We start from the raw sequence: 17779 nt of genomic DNA, 5'->3' as shown, positions 1-17779 counted from the left end.
AGCTAAGTGTATGTAGAGAACTAATGTGACTATAGTAAGTAGCTAATTGTATGTAGAGAACTAATGTGACTATAGTAAGCAACTAAGTGTATGTAGAGAACTAATGTGACTATAGTAAGTAGCTAATTGTATGTAGAGAACTAATGTGACTATAGCAAGTAGCTAAGTGTATGTAGAGAACTAATGTGACTATAGTAAGCAGCTAAGTGTATGTAGAGAACTAATGTGACTATAGCAAGTAGCTAAGTGTATGTAGAGAACTAATGTGACTATAGCAAGTAGCTAAGTGTATGTAGAGAACTAATGTGACTATAGCAAGTAGCTAAGTGTATGTAGAGAACTAATGTGACTATAGTAAGCAGCTAAGTGTATGTAGAGAACTAATGTGACTATAGCAAGTAGCTAAGTGTATGTAGAGAACTAATGTGACTATAGTAAGCAGCTAAGTGTATGTAGAGAACTAATGTGACTATAGTAAGTAGCTAAGTGTATGTAGAGAACTAATGTGACTATAGTAAGTAGCTAAGTGTATGTAGAGAACTAATGTGACTATAGTAAGTAGCTAATTGTATGTAGAGAACTAATGTGACTATAGTAAGTAGCTAATTGTATGTAGAGAACTAATGTGACTATAGTAAGCAGCTAAGTGTATGTAGAGAACTAATGTGACTATATAGTAAGCAGCTAATTGTATGTAGAGAACTAATGTGACTATAGTAAGCAGCTAAGTGTATGTAGAGAACTAATGTGACTATAGTAAGTAGCTAAGTGTATGTAGAGAACTAATGTGACTATAGTAAGTAGCTAATTGTATGTAGAGAACTAATGTGACTATAGCAAGCAGCTAAGTGTATGTAGAGAACTAATGTGACTATAATAAGTAGCTAATTGTATGTAGAGAACTAATGTGACTATAGCAAGTAGCTAAGTGTATGTAGAGAACTAATGTGACTATAGTAAGTAGCTAATTGTATGTAGAGAACTAATGTGACTATAGCAAGCAGCTAAGTAGTAAATCTGCTGTGATACTTCTTCAGATGATCAACTCCAGTTGGACTCGATGCTTGACTGTCGTCAGTGACAAGTTGGTCATTCCACTGAACAGGTAGATTCATTTCTACAACTCGTTCACCACCAACATGATTGCTTTGTTTATTATCAACAACATTATTAACAATAATGTAATCATCTTGATCATCAACATGATTGTCTTGTTCATCATTGTCATCAACATGTTCATCATCAACATGTTCATCGTCCTCAGAGTTATTGTTACTGCTATCATCCGTGTCCAATAAACGTGCTGGCATTGCATCATCATCTTCTGTAGGAACAGTTTGATATGATGTGGAAAGTTGAAACAAGAAGATCTTCACCCTGTTGACACGTGGAAAACACCACTTGATTGTATGATAGGAAACAAACACTAAAAAGTATATCAATGGAATGTATAGTAAAATCAGTTGAATCCACAATGATGTTTGTGGTGTGGACAAGTACACTTCAACACTGAATAAGTTGTACAGTGCTAATCCATTTGTGGCTACAAGTATAGCAACAATGAAACCATCCAAAATGTTGTACCTCTTCTTCTTATAAGGTTGGCAGACAAAATGTATCAACATGACCGAGAGATAGAATCCTTGTTGGTAGATCAATCTTGTTGCTAACTTCCAGGTAAAGGTCAAAACTGCTAATGCCATTGCACGATACAAGAAGTATAGGCCAGCAAAGAAACGATATTTATCTTTATAGCAACTTTGAAATGCATCAAAGAATGGAGCACACTTGTCCATTGGTTTAATGATCAGCTTTTTGAACATCCACTTGTCTTGGCAGTTCAGTTTAGTAATGAGGTTAGGGAGTAATGGATAAGACAACAGAAGTAGTGGGGGCAGTAATACAATCGTGAATAATGATACAAAACCCACAGCAGCATAAGGCACATGATCCTTATGCAAATAGTGCATTGTTCCATCCAGTCGGGCTACATTACGGATGTCAGTCCCATTTACACCATACAGTGTGGTTGAAGCCAATAGTAGACTGGTAACCACAGTCACTTTAGCATATGACAATACCAAAAATGTGGTAAGACCATGAATGATGGAATTCTTGACTGACCAACTTCGTCTAAACACAATAAACATTCTCTCAGCTTTCAGGATGCACCTCCTAAGCACATCAATATTAGAGAGCACTAGACGATTACTCAACCATGGTATAATACTGTAAAACAGTATAAACAATACTACAGGGTAGAAGGCTGGAATGTATTCTAATATCAACACCTTCATAGTGGTGTTAACATAATATGCACAAAATTTTGGTACCAGTACTTCAAAGAAGTTCAAGTTCCATACACCATAAGGAAAGTAATATGCACTATAAAATTGTTGCCGTCCATCTTCTGTTAAACCGGTAATGTTTCCACTGGCATACAGTCCTTCTGAATTAATGATTTGACTAAACAGTATGTAAGAATTTAATGGACCATTCACTAGGCTGATGTTAAAGAATATTAATACAAGCATAAAAATTGTAAAAGGAACGTATTTTAGTAAAATCAGCAATAGAATTCGGTGACCTTTGTGGTAACCATCACTGCAGTTGTAACATTCAAAAGTTGGAAATTTGGTACTCACATAATATCCAGGTTTGCATCTGCCACATAGTTCACGATGTCTATTATAGCACTGAGTATTTGATATATTCTTATCAGCTTCTTTTGAAAGCTCAGCTGGAAGTTTATAATACGCTTTAGTGTTGATGCAGTAACCTACTGGACAATCTGCAGTCACAAACTTCAAGCTTTCATTTACTTCAATGATGCCACCCCAAATGTGTGCATGCATATATGCTATCAGTTTAGTTCGGTCACATTGATAGAGTCCATAGTAACTATTAGTAGAACAAGTACATTGACCATATGTACCATTGTGAGGAGTCGTAGCATTGTCATAATAGAACCCTGGGGGACAGTCACTAAGTGTAATATTGATGGTAATTGACCATGGTCGACCATTTACTGTCTGCAACTGAAGTGATATATTTGACTTGAGGACACCAAACAGTTTAACTTTATTGTCTGAGATGTATTTAGTGGTACTGTCCACTACTGAAACATTAGGGTTTAATGTTTGCACAAAGAATACTGGGTTTACCTGATTACCAACTTCATCCCGAGAAGTGATATTCAGTTGATACAGCTTGCCTGGTGGTATTTGCACTGGATTAGTTTTATTAATAGAAATTTTGATATTAATAGCATCTGTCATAGAGTTATTTGCAGTGTGAGATTGTGGGTCATTATTGTAATGAAATGTTCCATTAAACACTTTATTAACAGTTGACTGGTCAACATTACTACTACCAGGGAGGTTTCCCCATACACAGGGTAATAGTGTAGTAGAAAATATTGACTTATTCTGTAAGTCATGATTATCTTCAAATTGTACACTAGTATTCCAGTTAAACTGTTCTGCGCTAGTGTCATAATAAAAAAGGAAACACTTTTGGGTACTAATGAAATCTCGTTCACTGTTTGAAACATAATATATAGCTCCTCCTTTGCTGTATGCTTGGTTAGCAGTAAACTTCAAGTTGGCATTATAGTCCAGTATAAGAAATGCATTACCCAATAATGCAATAGCACCTCCATTAGTGCCAACATTGTGGTGAAATGTTGTTATGCTGTCATTACTAAACATAAAATGTGTAGCAGACCCTGCCAAGGCACTACCAGTGTTGTTCACAAACATGTTGTCACCAGTAAAATTAATAGGAAAGTTGTCAGAGTAAATAGCTCCAATACCAACTGGTGTATTATAATTATTAGAATAGTGATTAGAATTATATGTGAAATTACAATTTTTGACTATAGCAACTGGGGTGATACCTAATGGAAACGGATGAGCTGCAATGTCAATACCACTTCCTGTTCTAGCTCTGTTTCCAAACCATGTGCAATTTATAAATCGAATAGAATTAGTTGCAACAGTTTGTGTATCCTCTTTAGTTATTCTATATGACACACCCCCTCCATAATAAGCTGAGTTGCTCTTAAAGACACACTGTTCAATTATGATGTGATTTGAAGTGACATTCATTCGTGATCGTGCATCAGAAAATAACAGAGCAATTCTCATCCCTCCTCCACCTGTATTGACAGACAAAAGAGTATCATTCATATGACACCAATTGTTAATGAAAACACTATTCCGGATGCAAAGGTGATTTCCAGCAGAATTATCAACTATGTCAGAATGAAATCCAGCTCCCCAAATTGCATAATTGTCACTGAAGTGACAGCAATCAATGGTAATACTGTTGTTGATGGCAAAACCTTTTAGAAACACAGAAAGGCCTCCACCTCGACCAAACTGTTGGTTACCAAAACCATAGGCAGTGTTAGCATAAGTTGTAGTACTAGTCAGCAGTGAACTAGCTGTAGCCTTGTTTGAATGAAATCTGCATTTGTAGAATCTAATAGTTGTATTAGCATGTACTTTGGTTGAGTTACAAGATGTGTTTGGCAATCCAGCCATACCTGGTGTACAATATGTGAACTCCACAGAAAATCCTCCTCCACCAGGATTGTCACGATCATATTCAGAGACTGAGTTATTAGCAAATAAGGAGTTAGTCACACTGACACACCCAGTCACATCATACATAGCAACTCCCATTCCAATACTGTTGCTAACTATGACATCATCAATAATGACATCTTCAACTTTCAAGTAGTAGAGTGCAGCACGGAATAATAGTGTTTCATTACCTGGGCCATTTATTGTAGTACTATTTCTTTTCTGTCCACATCCTAATATGGCCAGTCCACTAATGGATATATTGTTAGCATCTACAAAGCCAAATCCACTACCATTACTAATGGTGTTATTGCACTGTACTATAGTACCATCAGCACCATCACCAGTAATGGAGACATGACTAAATGTTAGTGTAGTATTAGTAGTGTTGTGAGAATAAGTTCCATTGAGAATATGAACAAGTGTATTATTTGTTATACCCTTCAGAGCTTGGTACAGTGTTTTACAAGGATGACTACCATCCTTACTTGTACCACTGTTGATACATGAGTCATCATCTTTACCATGATCACTGTCTACTGTGATCAGCTTCTGTTGACTTGGGCTGAACAGTACTGATACAACCAGTACAGAAATAATCATCATGTAGTTCATGTTGGTCCTACAACAACATCACAGTATGATACCCTACAAGTCATAAAAAAGATTAGCCTGAACATTTTTTTGAGGGGAAAATACTTTCAAGCTGAGTCACACACAGTTAGGTGCGTGTGTGTTATATAAATGTTGTACAATACATACACTAGCTTTTCCCTTTGATAGAAGATGTGAAAGTAGGATATACACATACATACATCCATGCATACACACATAGCTACATACATACATACATACATGCATGCATGCATGCATGCATGCATCCATACATACATACATACATACATACATACATACATACATACATACATACATACATACATACATACATACATACATACATACATACATACATACATACATACATACATACATACATACATACATACATACATACATACATACATACATACATACATACATACATGCATGCATCCATACACATGCACCCACACACACACACACACATACATACATACATACATATATGCATGTATAGAATCAGGATCAAAACAATAAATGGTTCATATAGGAATGCAACTGCTCTATATTATAGGCAGTTATAGAACACTTTAATAAGCTACAGTTCTATATCAGGTAGTTATAGAACTGCACATGACACATTAGTGCGTGCTTGAGCCTGCTTTGAGTGAACAATCAAGTAGGGATCATAGAAAAAAGTAGTGAAGCAAGGGAGATCACCTGCACCTAAAGATATACTAGTGGACATTCAATCCTTAATTCAGTCAATATACTCATGGGAATTGAACGTCCACTAGTAAATCTTCAGGTGTAGGTAACCTCCCCTGCTTCACTACTTTTTCAATGATCCCTAATCAAACTTAAAATTCTTAATTTTTCCTTATACTTGTTTGCTTACTTTTCTGTAACATTGTTATGACTGGTAAACCACACACATTGCATTAGAACGGAAGAAATGGCACCAGGCTTATTGTTTTCATCTGAACGTGTGTCCCACCACCCATTACTGAATTAACAAAGCGGCCATTAAATATTCGTTTTCAGCTATGTTACACAACATTACAAATGAGGAACATTATGAGATGGACCTCAGCAATCAATTATGCAATCCAGTCACAATGGAAAACTTGCCCATCAAACTTAGGAAAGTCATCATGTGGTGTTACCGTGAATCTACACCTTGCGCTGTCAGCACATGGAACACAAAGGAGAAAAGGCATCTGACTGGCTGAAGTGACATCAAACAGTGAATAATCAAGGGTGTTATATACTATTCAGTGGACTGAACTACTGGACTAGAACACTGGACTGACATATTTTTGGTTTTTTTGCACATTCTATGGTTGGATTTATGGAGTTTTACTGGTATGCACCCTTAGGGCACCTGCAGCCCACTTCTAAATGCTGAAGATGAGCATGCAGTGAAATATGCAAAAACTGTATTTCACTACTGTTCATTATGCCATTATACAGCACTTATTCCTTACCCTGGTGTGTAGAAATGCTGCAGGCAGTGTAGGGAATGTGACAGCAATAGTTAACCAGCAATAAACTTGCCAGTAAACAATATCCTTCAAGATATCCCTCAGAGCAAGCTTGAGAAGTCTCATTAGTCTTACTGCCAGACTTTTGTTTCAGTGCAGGGGCTTAGATTATAACCAACTGTGCTGAAAAATCTCTACTGGTATATAAGCCCCTGCACTGAACTAGTGGTCTGGCCACACAAGACTAGCTTGCTCCTCAAGCTTGCTCTAAGGATATCTTGAAGGATATTGTCTACTGGCAAGTTGATCGCTGGTTAACTATTGCTGTCACATTCCCTACACTGCCTGCAGTGTTACTACACACCATGGTAAGGAATAAGTGCTACATAGTGGCATAATGAACACATATTCCACTGTTTGTCTTCAACATTTAGAAGTGGGCTGCAAGTGCCCTAAGGGTGCTTACTAGCAAGGCTCCATAAATCCAATTATAGAATGTGCAAAAACCAAAAACATGTCAGTCCAGTAGTCCAGTTCAGTGTTCTAGTCCAGTTCAGTGTTCCAGTCCAGTAGTCCAGTCCACTGAATGTAATGCCTGAAAAATCAAGCCCATATCATTAGCCGTTATTGAGTTACGCTACTTTTAAGGCATCAGTCAGTCAGTCAGTCAGTCAGTAAGTCAGTAGAAAATTTCACTAATGTTTTTTTTTAAATTCATAGCAACTTTTTGGAAGCATTTCAGAAGGCACTTTTGAGCTTGGTTATACACCTAACCAGTACTGCCAAGCCACCATGAAGAGGCTGATATTTTTGGCCAGAAATGCCATAATCAGTACTACCGTAGTGCTGGGTACATAGTACATTATAGGCTACTCCAAATAAATTCTCTGTTTCCAGTCCACCATCCACATCTGGTTACTGTCAACTCTAAATTTTGTATTCTTCCATTATTTTTTGCATTCTATACAGGCTCAGTGAAAGCCATTTTGTAACAGTGTCAGCTCACGTGTCAGCAGTGCTATCAAGTTGGCACATTTGTGTTTACTGACAACCTCCAATGGTCAGAGCACTAGCTAAGCCTAACAAAACCTGGGACTTCTTCATCATACTTTTAGGACAAACAATATCCTAATGAAAATCAGATTTCAGTTGCTCTATCGTTGTCAGCTATGGAGTCCATAGGATATACCCATATTGGAACGCATTCAATGCAGGGCAATGCATTGAAAAGCTAAAAGAAGGTAAAAGCTCAAGCATGCTTTTTTATGGTAGTGACAGGCAAATAATAGCTTGAAAAGCTGCCAATCTTTTATAATGGAATAATGGAAATGAACCATGCAAATACTCCATTTACCCTGAAGTGCTTCAAGAGTTATCCTGTGCTATCCTGGTGTGTGCTCCCCTAGTGTTTCCTTAACAGTTAAGCATTGCAAGCTAAGCCTGTTAGCATATCACTCAATCATCTGATCCAGTGCTTCAGGAATTAGTTTTACAACTTGATTTTGGTTCTGGATTACTACAATGATAATCATCATGGAATTTCCAGGGAGCAGTTAAGCACCATTCCTTCTGCAGTATACCTTGCTAGTAAGAAAGTTGCTACTGCTAAGGAGAAGGTTCTATGTGCTGATAAGCTTGAGTCCCTTAGTGTACGGTACAATGTAATTTTAAAGATGCTGCTTCCCTTGAAACATCGACTGATTTATGGAACAGACTGTTACTTGGTTTACATCCTGCATCATTCATCCTGAGGGCCTCCTCTGATACTCTTCCAACCGCAATGAATTTACAACATTGGCGAATTCAGACCAGTTCTACTTGTTTTGTTTTGTTTACTAATGGATGTCCAGAAATACTGTGGTGATACTACTGTTTTTTCTGATATCAATAGTTACAAAGCTATAGTATGCTCACGTTGAGCTGAATCCTGAAAAACAGCTAAAAATTAAAAGTGGATTTTTTCTCAACAGAGTTAACATTTCAGCCAACCAGATGATTATTGGTAACAGCAAAGGTGTCAACAACAGACATGTACGGTTTGGCTCCATTACAAGTTCGGGAAAGGACTGTAATGGACACCGTACTTATATGGCTTTCCCATAGAAAATGTATTGTGAAAATTTTGATTGGCTGTAAATATTATGTCAAACATTTGAACAAAAAGATTTTGAAATATGTTTAGCGGGTCAAGCAGTACTACAAATGGGCCAAATTTCAAGATCGTGTGTAACTGCATCCATGAGTTATTAAATGTTTTTGAGGATTCAGCTCAATGTGAACATACTATAGTGATGCTCCATTCCACCATCTATCTTAACTACTTCATAATCATCTTGATATTGTAATTTCTAGTGAGCAAAGGTGTGAGATCTGACTATTGGAACTTACATGCCCATTTAACTCTGTAGAACACCTCCACGCCGCTTATGAATGCAAGTCCAGCAAGAGTGAATACCAACTATTGATCTCAGAGTTATCAGAGTTAGATCACCTAGGCTATGTCTCTCAGTACTCCACTATTGAAATCAGTTGTTTGGGTCATTATCTTTCAGACTCCATAAGGGCCATACAAGTAGTAACTCAACAGTCTGCGGCTATTTGTAGGACTATTCTGGATAATGCTGCCCATAAAGCAATCAGTTGTTATCAATGAGTTTTTTTGACATGTGATTGTGCTGATTGGAACATTTAATTTGTCTTTTTCTTGTTTGTGTGTTGTACTGTAACTTTATTTATTTTATAGCTACCTTGCCATGTCTATACTGCGCTTTGTGCACATCAGTATAGTTGCAAGTGTCCGAGGTATATGTAATTGTAATTGTATGTGTTTTTTGACATCCTCTCTGCCTGATTTCAGAATGGGAAACAGAGAGTTTATTATTGTTATCAAATTAATTGTTTAAAGGGACACACAAAAGGCAGATTCCTGTACAAGGTGATATCCTTACATACAATCCATACAGTTACAAAACAACAATTATAAAACTAAACAACAAACACAATACAATTACAAAACTAAACAATCACAATACTCTAGAATAGAAACTGTTTCAACCTCGATATGAAATATTTGACCTGGCTTTAGGCATCCACTCTCTGACTACATGTTAAATGGCTTTTCATGTAACTTTGGTTGAGCCATTTGGCAATAGTTAACCATTGGAATGAGCATTGGAGGGTAGATAGTCTCATGCAGCCAACCAACATTTTCCCTTTGTGAGGACTTGAAGAGAGCTTAAAATTACCACACCGACAGTTGCTAGTCTGGTGTCAAATTTGAATCTGAATACTGGGTAGTCAGCAATATGCTGGTGACATGCAGGGGCACAGCCCAAAAGATGCCTACGGATTATACAATATCATAATATATACATTAGTAAAGTATCAGTACAGTTGTAGAAGATTCCTCCGAAAAGTGGGAATTGATTCAGATTCAATTACAGGTGTGGGTAGCTAAATTATTTCAGTCACGAATTGTTCTGGGATAGAAACTGTTCATGTAAAAATTATTTCTGGAGGAAGGAATCATAAAGTGAAGTGGAAGGTACTGGCATGTGAGACGGTTGGTGGTGGGATAATATGAAGGCATTTGTGGAGAGTGGAGCAGACAGATGATGAACAATTTTGTAAAAAGTTGATAGTCTGGCAAAAAGATGACATTCAGCTAAAGTTGGCTATACTAGATGGTGCATGGCAACTAGACTAGTCATAATCAGACAAAACCCAGTGGGCAGCCCATCTCTGTACTTTCTCTAAGGCTTGAACGTTCTTGACTAAGTAAGGGTCCTGAATATTCTAAGATTGGACATACCAGGCTTCTAAAAGCCATGGATTTGAAATCTTCAGAGCACTCATGAAGATTGTGCATAATAAAGTCTAACATTTTAGATGCTTTGGTACATGTGTTATTTATATGAACCAAAAATGATGTGGAGGATGATAGTGTAACTCCCAGGTAGGTGTGCTGGTTAACACTAGATATGTCACAGCCATTGAGTTGGTAGGTAATAGGGATGGTGTCGGTGACCTGCTACATTGTAAGGTTACACACTTGGCTATATTAAATCGCATTTGCCAGGTTTTGGACCAGGAAAGTATGGTGTTGAGATCAGATTGTAGGATACAGTGATCTTTATCAGATTTGGTTATTCACAATCGTCTGCAAACAGTCTTATTGAGGATGAGATATCACCGATGTCATTAATGCAGAGAAATTGGGGCAATTACTTTTTAAAAGTAACTCGTTACATATTACTTGCAACTGAACTATTTAGTTACAGTTACATATTACCCATAAAATAAAGTAACTATTTAATAGTTATACCATGGCCACAAGGGATTTGCCTGATATATATGCCCAAGCCCGAGGGCGAGGGCATATATATCAGGCAAATCCCGAATGGCCATGGTATAAGTAATATATACCACTCTGGCATGCTCACCTAATAGGTGAAGGAAGACAAACCTGAATTCACCACATTACTTTTATACAGAGGCTTGCAAAAATCGATTGTGGGTTTAAATTGTGGGCACAAAAAGAAATGATTGTGGGTTTCACTGTTTGTAGTGATACCATTTTAAACCAAATAACCACTTTGTGGATGAATAAAGTTACCTAAGGTGCTAAAATAAACACTTAGACATATAGGTTGTGAATGTTTGAGGCATCTCAGTTTTCATGCAGTTGAAATGTACTCTGTAGAAAAACAATCCCCACATTGCAAAAATGATTATTTAGTGATGCTTAGTAACTGAACTATGCAATGCTGACTCACTCAATTCTTTTTACTTCACAACAATGCCCCTAACTAAATCAACATGTTTAACTCAAACCCACAATGCAAAACTTAAAGTATCTCTATATAAACAATCAAAGGGAACTGATGCTTTGTAGTTGCCTCAGCATCAAAGGCAGGGCTATATCATGATATTGCCCTGACCACAGGGCGATATTTAGATATTGCCCTGTGGTCAGGGCAATATGTGATATATAACCCTGTGATTTCCTTTGATCTGAGGTGTCAAAGTGGTATATAATAATATTACATATTATATTACTTTGTGTCCATAGCCTTAAGCTGTCATGCGTGAACTATCACCTTATCACTTGACATGATTGTGTTGTTTGACAATGTGTAAATGGTTATAATTGTAAGAAGCTAGTGAATAAGCTTCATTCATTAATTCGAGGTGGCTTTGTTACTTGTTGTAGCTAGGCGTTACTCAATGGATTACTAACAAGATTAGTAACTTCGTTACTTGTAGTAATAAAGTTAGACTCGTTACAGTAGCCTCATTACTTAGGTAACGTGTCACATTTGTAAGTAAAGTAACTTGAGTTATATTACTGGTTTTTATAGCATGTTTCATTATATTACTTGGTTACCACAAAAATAATAATTATTATGTAATGCGCAGGGGCAGATCTAGGATTTCAGAAGGGGGGGTGCTAACATAATGGTTTGTTAGCTAAGAAAAGCAACAGCTGGTTAGCTATAGTGTACGAAGCACACTCAGCATGCGGAGCATGCTCTATCTTGGGTGGTCTGGGATAGTGTTGTTTTAGTATGGAGTTTTAGTTTTAGTTATAGTAATCTTTCTTAATTCTTTTTAGTTATTGATTTAGTTATGGTTATTCACTCTTTGTTGTTTTAGTTTTAGTTATAGTTAAAAACATGAAAACTTTTTAGTTTTAGACACAGTTTTAGTTATGTATCTGAAAACCTTTTAGTTATAGTTTTAGTTGTGCATAAGAAAACCTTGTTTAGCTTTAATAGTAAGCACCAAGTGACTATATTTTATGTGAATGAAACTCTTGTTATAATTTCAGTACCATTTTTCTAGCTTAGTGATACAAAATCTTTGTATTACAAGACCTGTCAATTTTTTATAATATAGATTTGTTTTAGTTACAGTTTTAGTTTTAGTTAACTTAAACATATTCACCTTACTAAAAGTACTTTTAGTTTTAGTTACAGTTAACTGAAACAACACTAGTCTGGGAGCATGTCCCCACAGAAATTTTTTGCAAATTTAGCATTTTCAGTATTAAAATTTGGCAATATTTTTAACTGAAAAATGATGCCAAGTGATTCACAATGCTTTCACAATGCTTGTATAGCATTGTGAGTCACCAAAGTGTAATAATGATGAAATGACACCATTATCCAGAACAGTTGTAATACTAGCTGTCATATAAGGGCGCAGCCAGTAACTAAAAAATTCTTTACATAAATTGAACAGGAAGGAGAGGGATGCAGCTATATATGATCAATACTTGCAATTAATTGTTTGAAATACCTTAATTTAGAGGTACATTGAAGTTAGCAATTTTAGAGTTTGGTCTTTTGCTTATTGATTGCATCAATTCATGAATTTATATGGTAAATTCATCAATCTACAAGATTGCTAAATTTAGTGTATTGCTTGGCTTAAGGTATAGCTAGTGTGCTTTACAGTCCCATGGCTCAAACTATAACGTCCAAACAGTAACAATGAAGAGAGGGCTTGAGAGGGCAAGTATACACTCACCATGCAGTGTGTAGAGTATGCATACGTAGAATTTTCCGGCTAGGGTGATGCTTCCTCTGGAAATTTTTGGAATATAGCTATCACAAGATTCTGAAAGCTACTTTTAACCAAATACTCTATTGTACTGAAAGATTGTGGGGTACAAGATGGATGAGTTCAGTTGTAAGCAATTTAAAAAAAAACAGAATTAAACCTTTAAATGTTATTGGATTATAAGGCAATACATAATATTGTCAAAGACGTACACAGGAATAGATCTTAAGGTCACTGTAGAGATTTAAAATGTACACAAAAATAACTTCAACTTTGTAGTATATATAGTCACAGACTGTTCTGTTACTATGTCAATCTGACTTATTCAACTATATGGCCCATCACCATATTATTTTTTTACAACCAGAGTCAAAAGTCCCTTACAAGTTTTTGGCTATAACTAACCCCTTATAACGTGACAGCGTAAATGCTGTGGTATCATTTGAGCTTATAAAGTTGAGCTTTAAGGGGTTTGGGAGTGCAAACCCTGTATGACATTAAATTTTATTAGCTTCAATTGATGCTATATTCAGATAAATGCAGCATGGAACTTTGGTATACTGATAAAGCAAAAACAAGCAGTTCTCAGATACTACAGCCTTGTTAACTGTATATATATATATATATATATATATATATACATTCTAAGAAATTAATGAGTATGTTAACCCCAGCATCAATGTAGCAACAACTGAAAATACCCACTATAACAATAAACTATTTGACAAAAGTTGTTCTCAGAAAGTGATTAGTAAAAGGCAGGATGTTTGGAGCAATGGTAAGATAGCAGTGCATAGGTCAAGAAAACACACTGGCAACTTCTTGCAATTGAAAAAACATTATGATGGATGTTCTATTAGAGTAGTTGACTGTTCTATTAAAGTATTTCGATTTTTAGCAGCTTTTACATTAAGTCTCACACCATAAGTATAATTTGAACCCCATCTTAGTAATTATAAGTAAACATTAGCCATTCTCCCTCTCTTTCCATCTTTCATTGCCCATGCATACGTATAAGATACAATTGCATCTATACTGCAACTTCCAGAAGCCCCCCAGCCCACACACGGCAAAAGCCCGGAGGGGGGGGGGTTTTAGCACCCCAAGCATCCCTTCTAAATCCGCCCTTGATGCATTACATAAGTAACACATTACCCCCAACACTGGTAAGAAGGTGTCCCCTGGGTGATACCAAAATTCAACAAGTATAAAAACACTGAGTAATTGCCATTCAGTGCGACTCTTTGAGACTTTTGAGCTAGCTAGGTACCCACTCAATTAGAATGTGGCCTTTTATGCCATAAAATTTCAAATTTTTAAGTAGTCTCTGATGGGGAACTGTATCAAAAAGTCAAGCATGATCAGGTCAATTTGATGGTTATGGTCCAGTGCTTGTTGTACCCCCTCAACAAGAGGCTTGGCAGGAATGACCAGGTTGAATACCATACTGAAATTCATTAAGTATGTTGTGCTGTTTGAGGTGGGTCATGATATAGTGACATAGAATGTGTTCCTTTTATTTTGCAGCAGATTGCCACCAAGGGTATGGGACGATAGTTGGAGGGTTGGATCGAGCACTCTTCTTATATACTGGTATCACATTGGCAGTAAACCAATCACTAGGAATTTGTCCGGAAGAAAGAGACTAAGTAACTAGGACAGACAGAGTTGGGGCTATTTCTGTTGAACAGTGTTTTAGTAGCTATGTCAAGTGACCCATGCAGAAATATTTTCAGGTCCAGTGGCTTTGTTAGTATCAAGGTCAGCTAGCAAATTTTGGATGCCATCAAGAGAAAATGATATATGTAAGGCATTTCAGAAAAGGGTGACCAGTACACTCAGGAATGTTGGTTAGGTCTCCATCAGTAAAAACTGAATAAAATTGTTTTAGTGCTTCGGCTTTGTCTTTACTGTTAGTAAGTACTTTGTCATCAGCATGGAGTGGTACAACTCCAGTTTGCCTTCCATTGGCTTTTGATGCATCTCCAGAACTTTTTATGTTGTGTATCAGTGTTACTGTCACAGAGACTTGGCATGGGCAACTCTAACTTCTTTAGTGATTGTGTTTTTAGCAGGCGGTATGCTGACCAGGCACTCTCAGATTGCAGGCGTTTAGCTTTCTTGTATAACCGCTTCTTTTCCTTCATCTTCTGCATAATGTCCTCCGAACAAATTAGAATGTAAGTAATTAGTAAGTAAATTAATTAAGTATAAGTGATTAAGTAATTGAAGGGATCACTGGTGTACAAGTGTTGTAGAGTTGGCGTATTGACAGTAACACTTGGTAAAACATTCCACTGAGGATTACTCGTGGAAAAAAGCTGAACTTGTAGCTATTAACTGTTGAAGATATTGTAACAAATCTTTTGTTGTGACCTCTAGTGATGAGAGAGTTATTACTCATGCATTCTGGGAGTGAAACATCTATTAAACCATTTAAGATTTTATAAAGAACACATAGAGACTGAATATCTCGTCTCTTCTCCAAGCTGTCCCACTGTAAAGTTGATAACATTTCACTAACACTGCTGTATCTGTTAAAATCGGACATTACATATCTGGCTGCTCTCCTTTGAATAGATTCCAATTTGTTCAGTAATATTAATGTTGGTGTATGGGGACCAAACAAAAGCTGCATACTCCAAAATTGGTCTAACATATGTACAATATGCGTCCACTATAATATTCCTCTGACAGAAGTGAGTGTTTCTTCTTATGAATGCTAGGGCTGTATTAGCTCTTTTACAGATACACTCAATATGCTTGTTGAAGGTAAGTTTACTGTTTAATGTGAGTCTTAAGTATTTAGCTTCCTGTACATGGGTAAGCATTTGATCATACAGTGTGTAGTGTGTGACAGTTGGATGCACTTTGTGAGTAATTGTTAAAACAACACATTTAATTGGGTTAAATTGCATAAACCATTTATTTGCCCAATGTTCCAGACAATGTAAATCATTCTGCAGGATATCGGAGTCATGCTTAGAGTGAATTTGGCGATACAATAGACAGTCATCTGCAAGTAGATTTGATAGCTACAGCTGGGTAAGTCATTTATAAAAACAAGGAACAGTTAGGGGCCCAATACAGACCCCTGAGGTACTCCGCTGGTGAAACCGGGTCGGGTCATCCGGGTCACATTTTCTCCGGGTCTGACCCGGTTTACAATTTATCCGGGTCTGACCCGGCTTGGATCACGTGAGAAACGAAATTGTTCGTTTGACGACGTGGAACTTATAAACGCTATCGCGTAGCTCTTTCGTGAGCCACGCCCACTTATCGCATTACCAAAATACGCTCAGCCACGCTCATTTGTTAGTAAGTGTAGTATGTAGCACGAAATTGAGGGTATCTATTGTCAGTAGGTGAAGACCTTTTTTTTTTTTTTGGTCTTCAACCTACAGCTAGGCTGAAGTTGCAATATTTACTCACCACGATTCGAACGCTGAAAATGTAGACTCGTTCGCTCACTCGAGACTAGCCGAAACACGTCTCGGCTTTAATTAATCCAGGTCAATCCGGATCAAATCCGGGTCAGTGGGTCATCCGGGTCAGCAGTAGTGACCCGGTTTCAACGTTGCTGGTAACGTCGACAGCTTCTGAAATAGATGGTTTAGATTATAAGTTTTCTTTGTATGTTTTCATTCGCAGCATCAGTGATCGATTGCTTGTCCCTGGACACTTCACAAAATGCGGGGGCGAGAATAGGGGCGTGGCTATATCATGCGCTTGACCTACAAGCGCATTAGTGCATTATCCCATTTGACTTTAGCTACATGTAATCACACGTTTAGTTTTATAGCTGAGCGGGTTGGCAGTATAACTAGTGTTCGAATCACGAAACATTGCGAGAGCGTGCCCGGCCTAGTACGTTTTTTTTTGTTTTTTTTTTCATAGTCTCTGTTAGAATCGTGTAACACCGGCCTAGTACGTGCAGTAACGCACGGTGTTACACGATTCTAACAGAGACTATGATGCAAACGTCAGTATTGTGGATGATTTTGTCCATTTTGCCACAGATACACCGCTGTATGCGTATAGAATCTATATACATTAGACTCGAGCGGTTAGACCGTTACTGAATACGCAATGGTCAGTGGTCAGAACATAGATATACTAACTATGGTCAGAAAGTCCACAGTGCACACATTCAAACACAATTAATTAACACTTACACGTGGATCAAATGTCAGGAATCAATTGCAAATGTCCCGTTAGCGCCCGGTCCATAAAAAGAATAAAAGTACTTATCAGTGTCACACAACGCGCGCCCTGCGCCTTTTAGGTTTTTACGTTTACCGGTACGCATGTCGGCTATGCGGACTACTTCAAAAATAAAAAATTCTAGGAAATGTGACAATAACACAAAAGAATACAAAGACTACCAAAAACTAATTACAAGAAACTAAACTACATAGTTTACATGCTACACCTACTTAGCTACATTACAAAATCTAGTGTCCTCCGAACAAAGAGCCTAGTGTCTGAGGACCATTTTGGCATTAAGCCACTGATAATTGTTGCAACAATTGCCTCCGAGCC

General features: G+C 37.2%; 1 protein-coding gene across 1 annotated transcript; it reads right to left on the bottom strand.

The window, feature by feature from the left end:
• Window positions 1-1004: 1004 nt before the first annotated feature.
• On the bottom strand, window positions 1005-17491 carry LOC136242304 (uncharacterized). Its single transcript, XM_066033711.1, has 2 exons — window positions 17413-17491; window positions 1005-5237 (listed from the first exon to the last, which is right to left on the bottom strand). The coding sequence occupies exon 2, from the start codon at window positions 5202-5204 to the stop codon at window positions 1005-1007; it is 4200 nt and encodes a 1399-aa protein (XP_065889783.1). The 5' UTR covers window positions 5205-5237; window positions 17413-17491.
• Window positions 17492-17779: the final 288 nt, after the last annotated feature.

This window comes from Dysidea avara, chromosome 13 (genome assembly GCF_963678975.1).
Source record: "Dysidea avara chromosome 13, odDysAvar1.4, whole genome shotgun sequence".
Taxonomy (NCBI): Eukaryota; Metazoa; Porifera; class Demospongiae; order Dictyoceratida; family Dysideidae; genus Dysidea; species Dysidea avara.
This window is presented reverse-complemented; position numbering and strand designations above follow the sequence as displayed.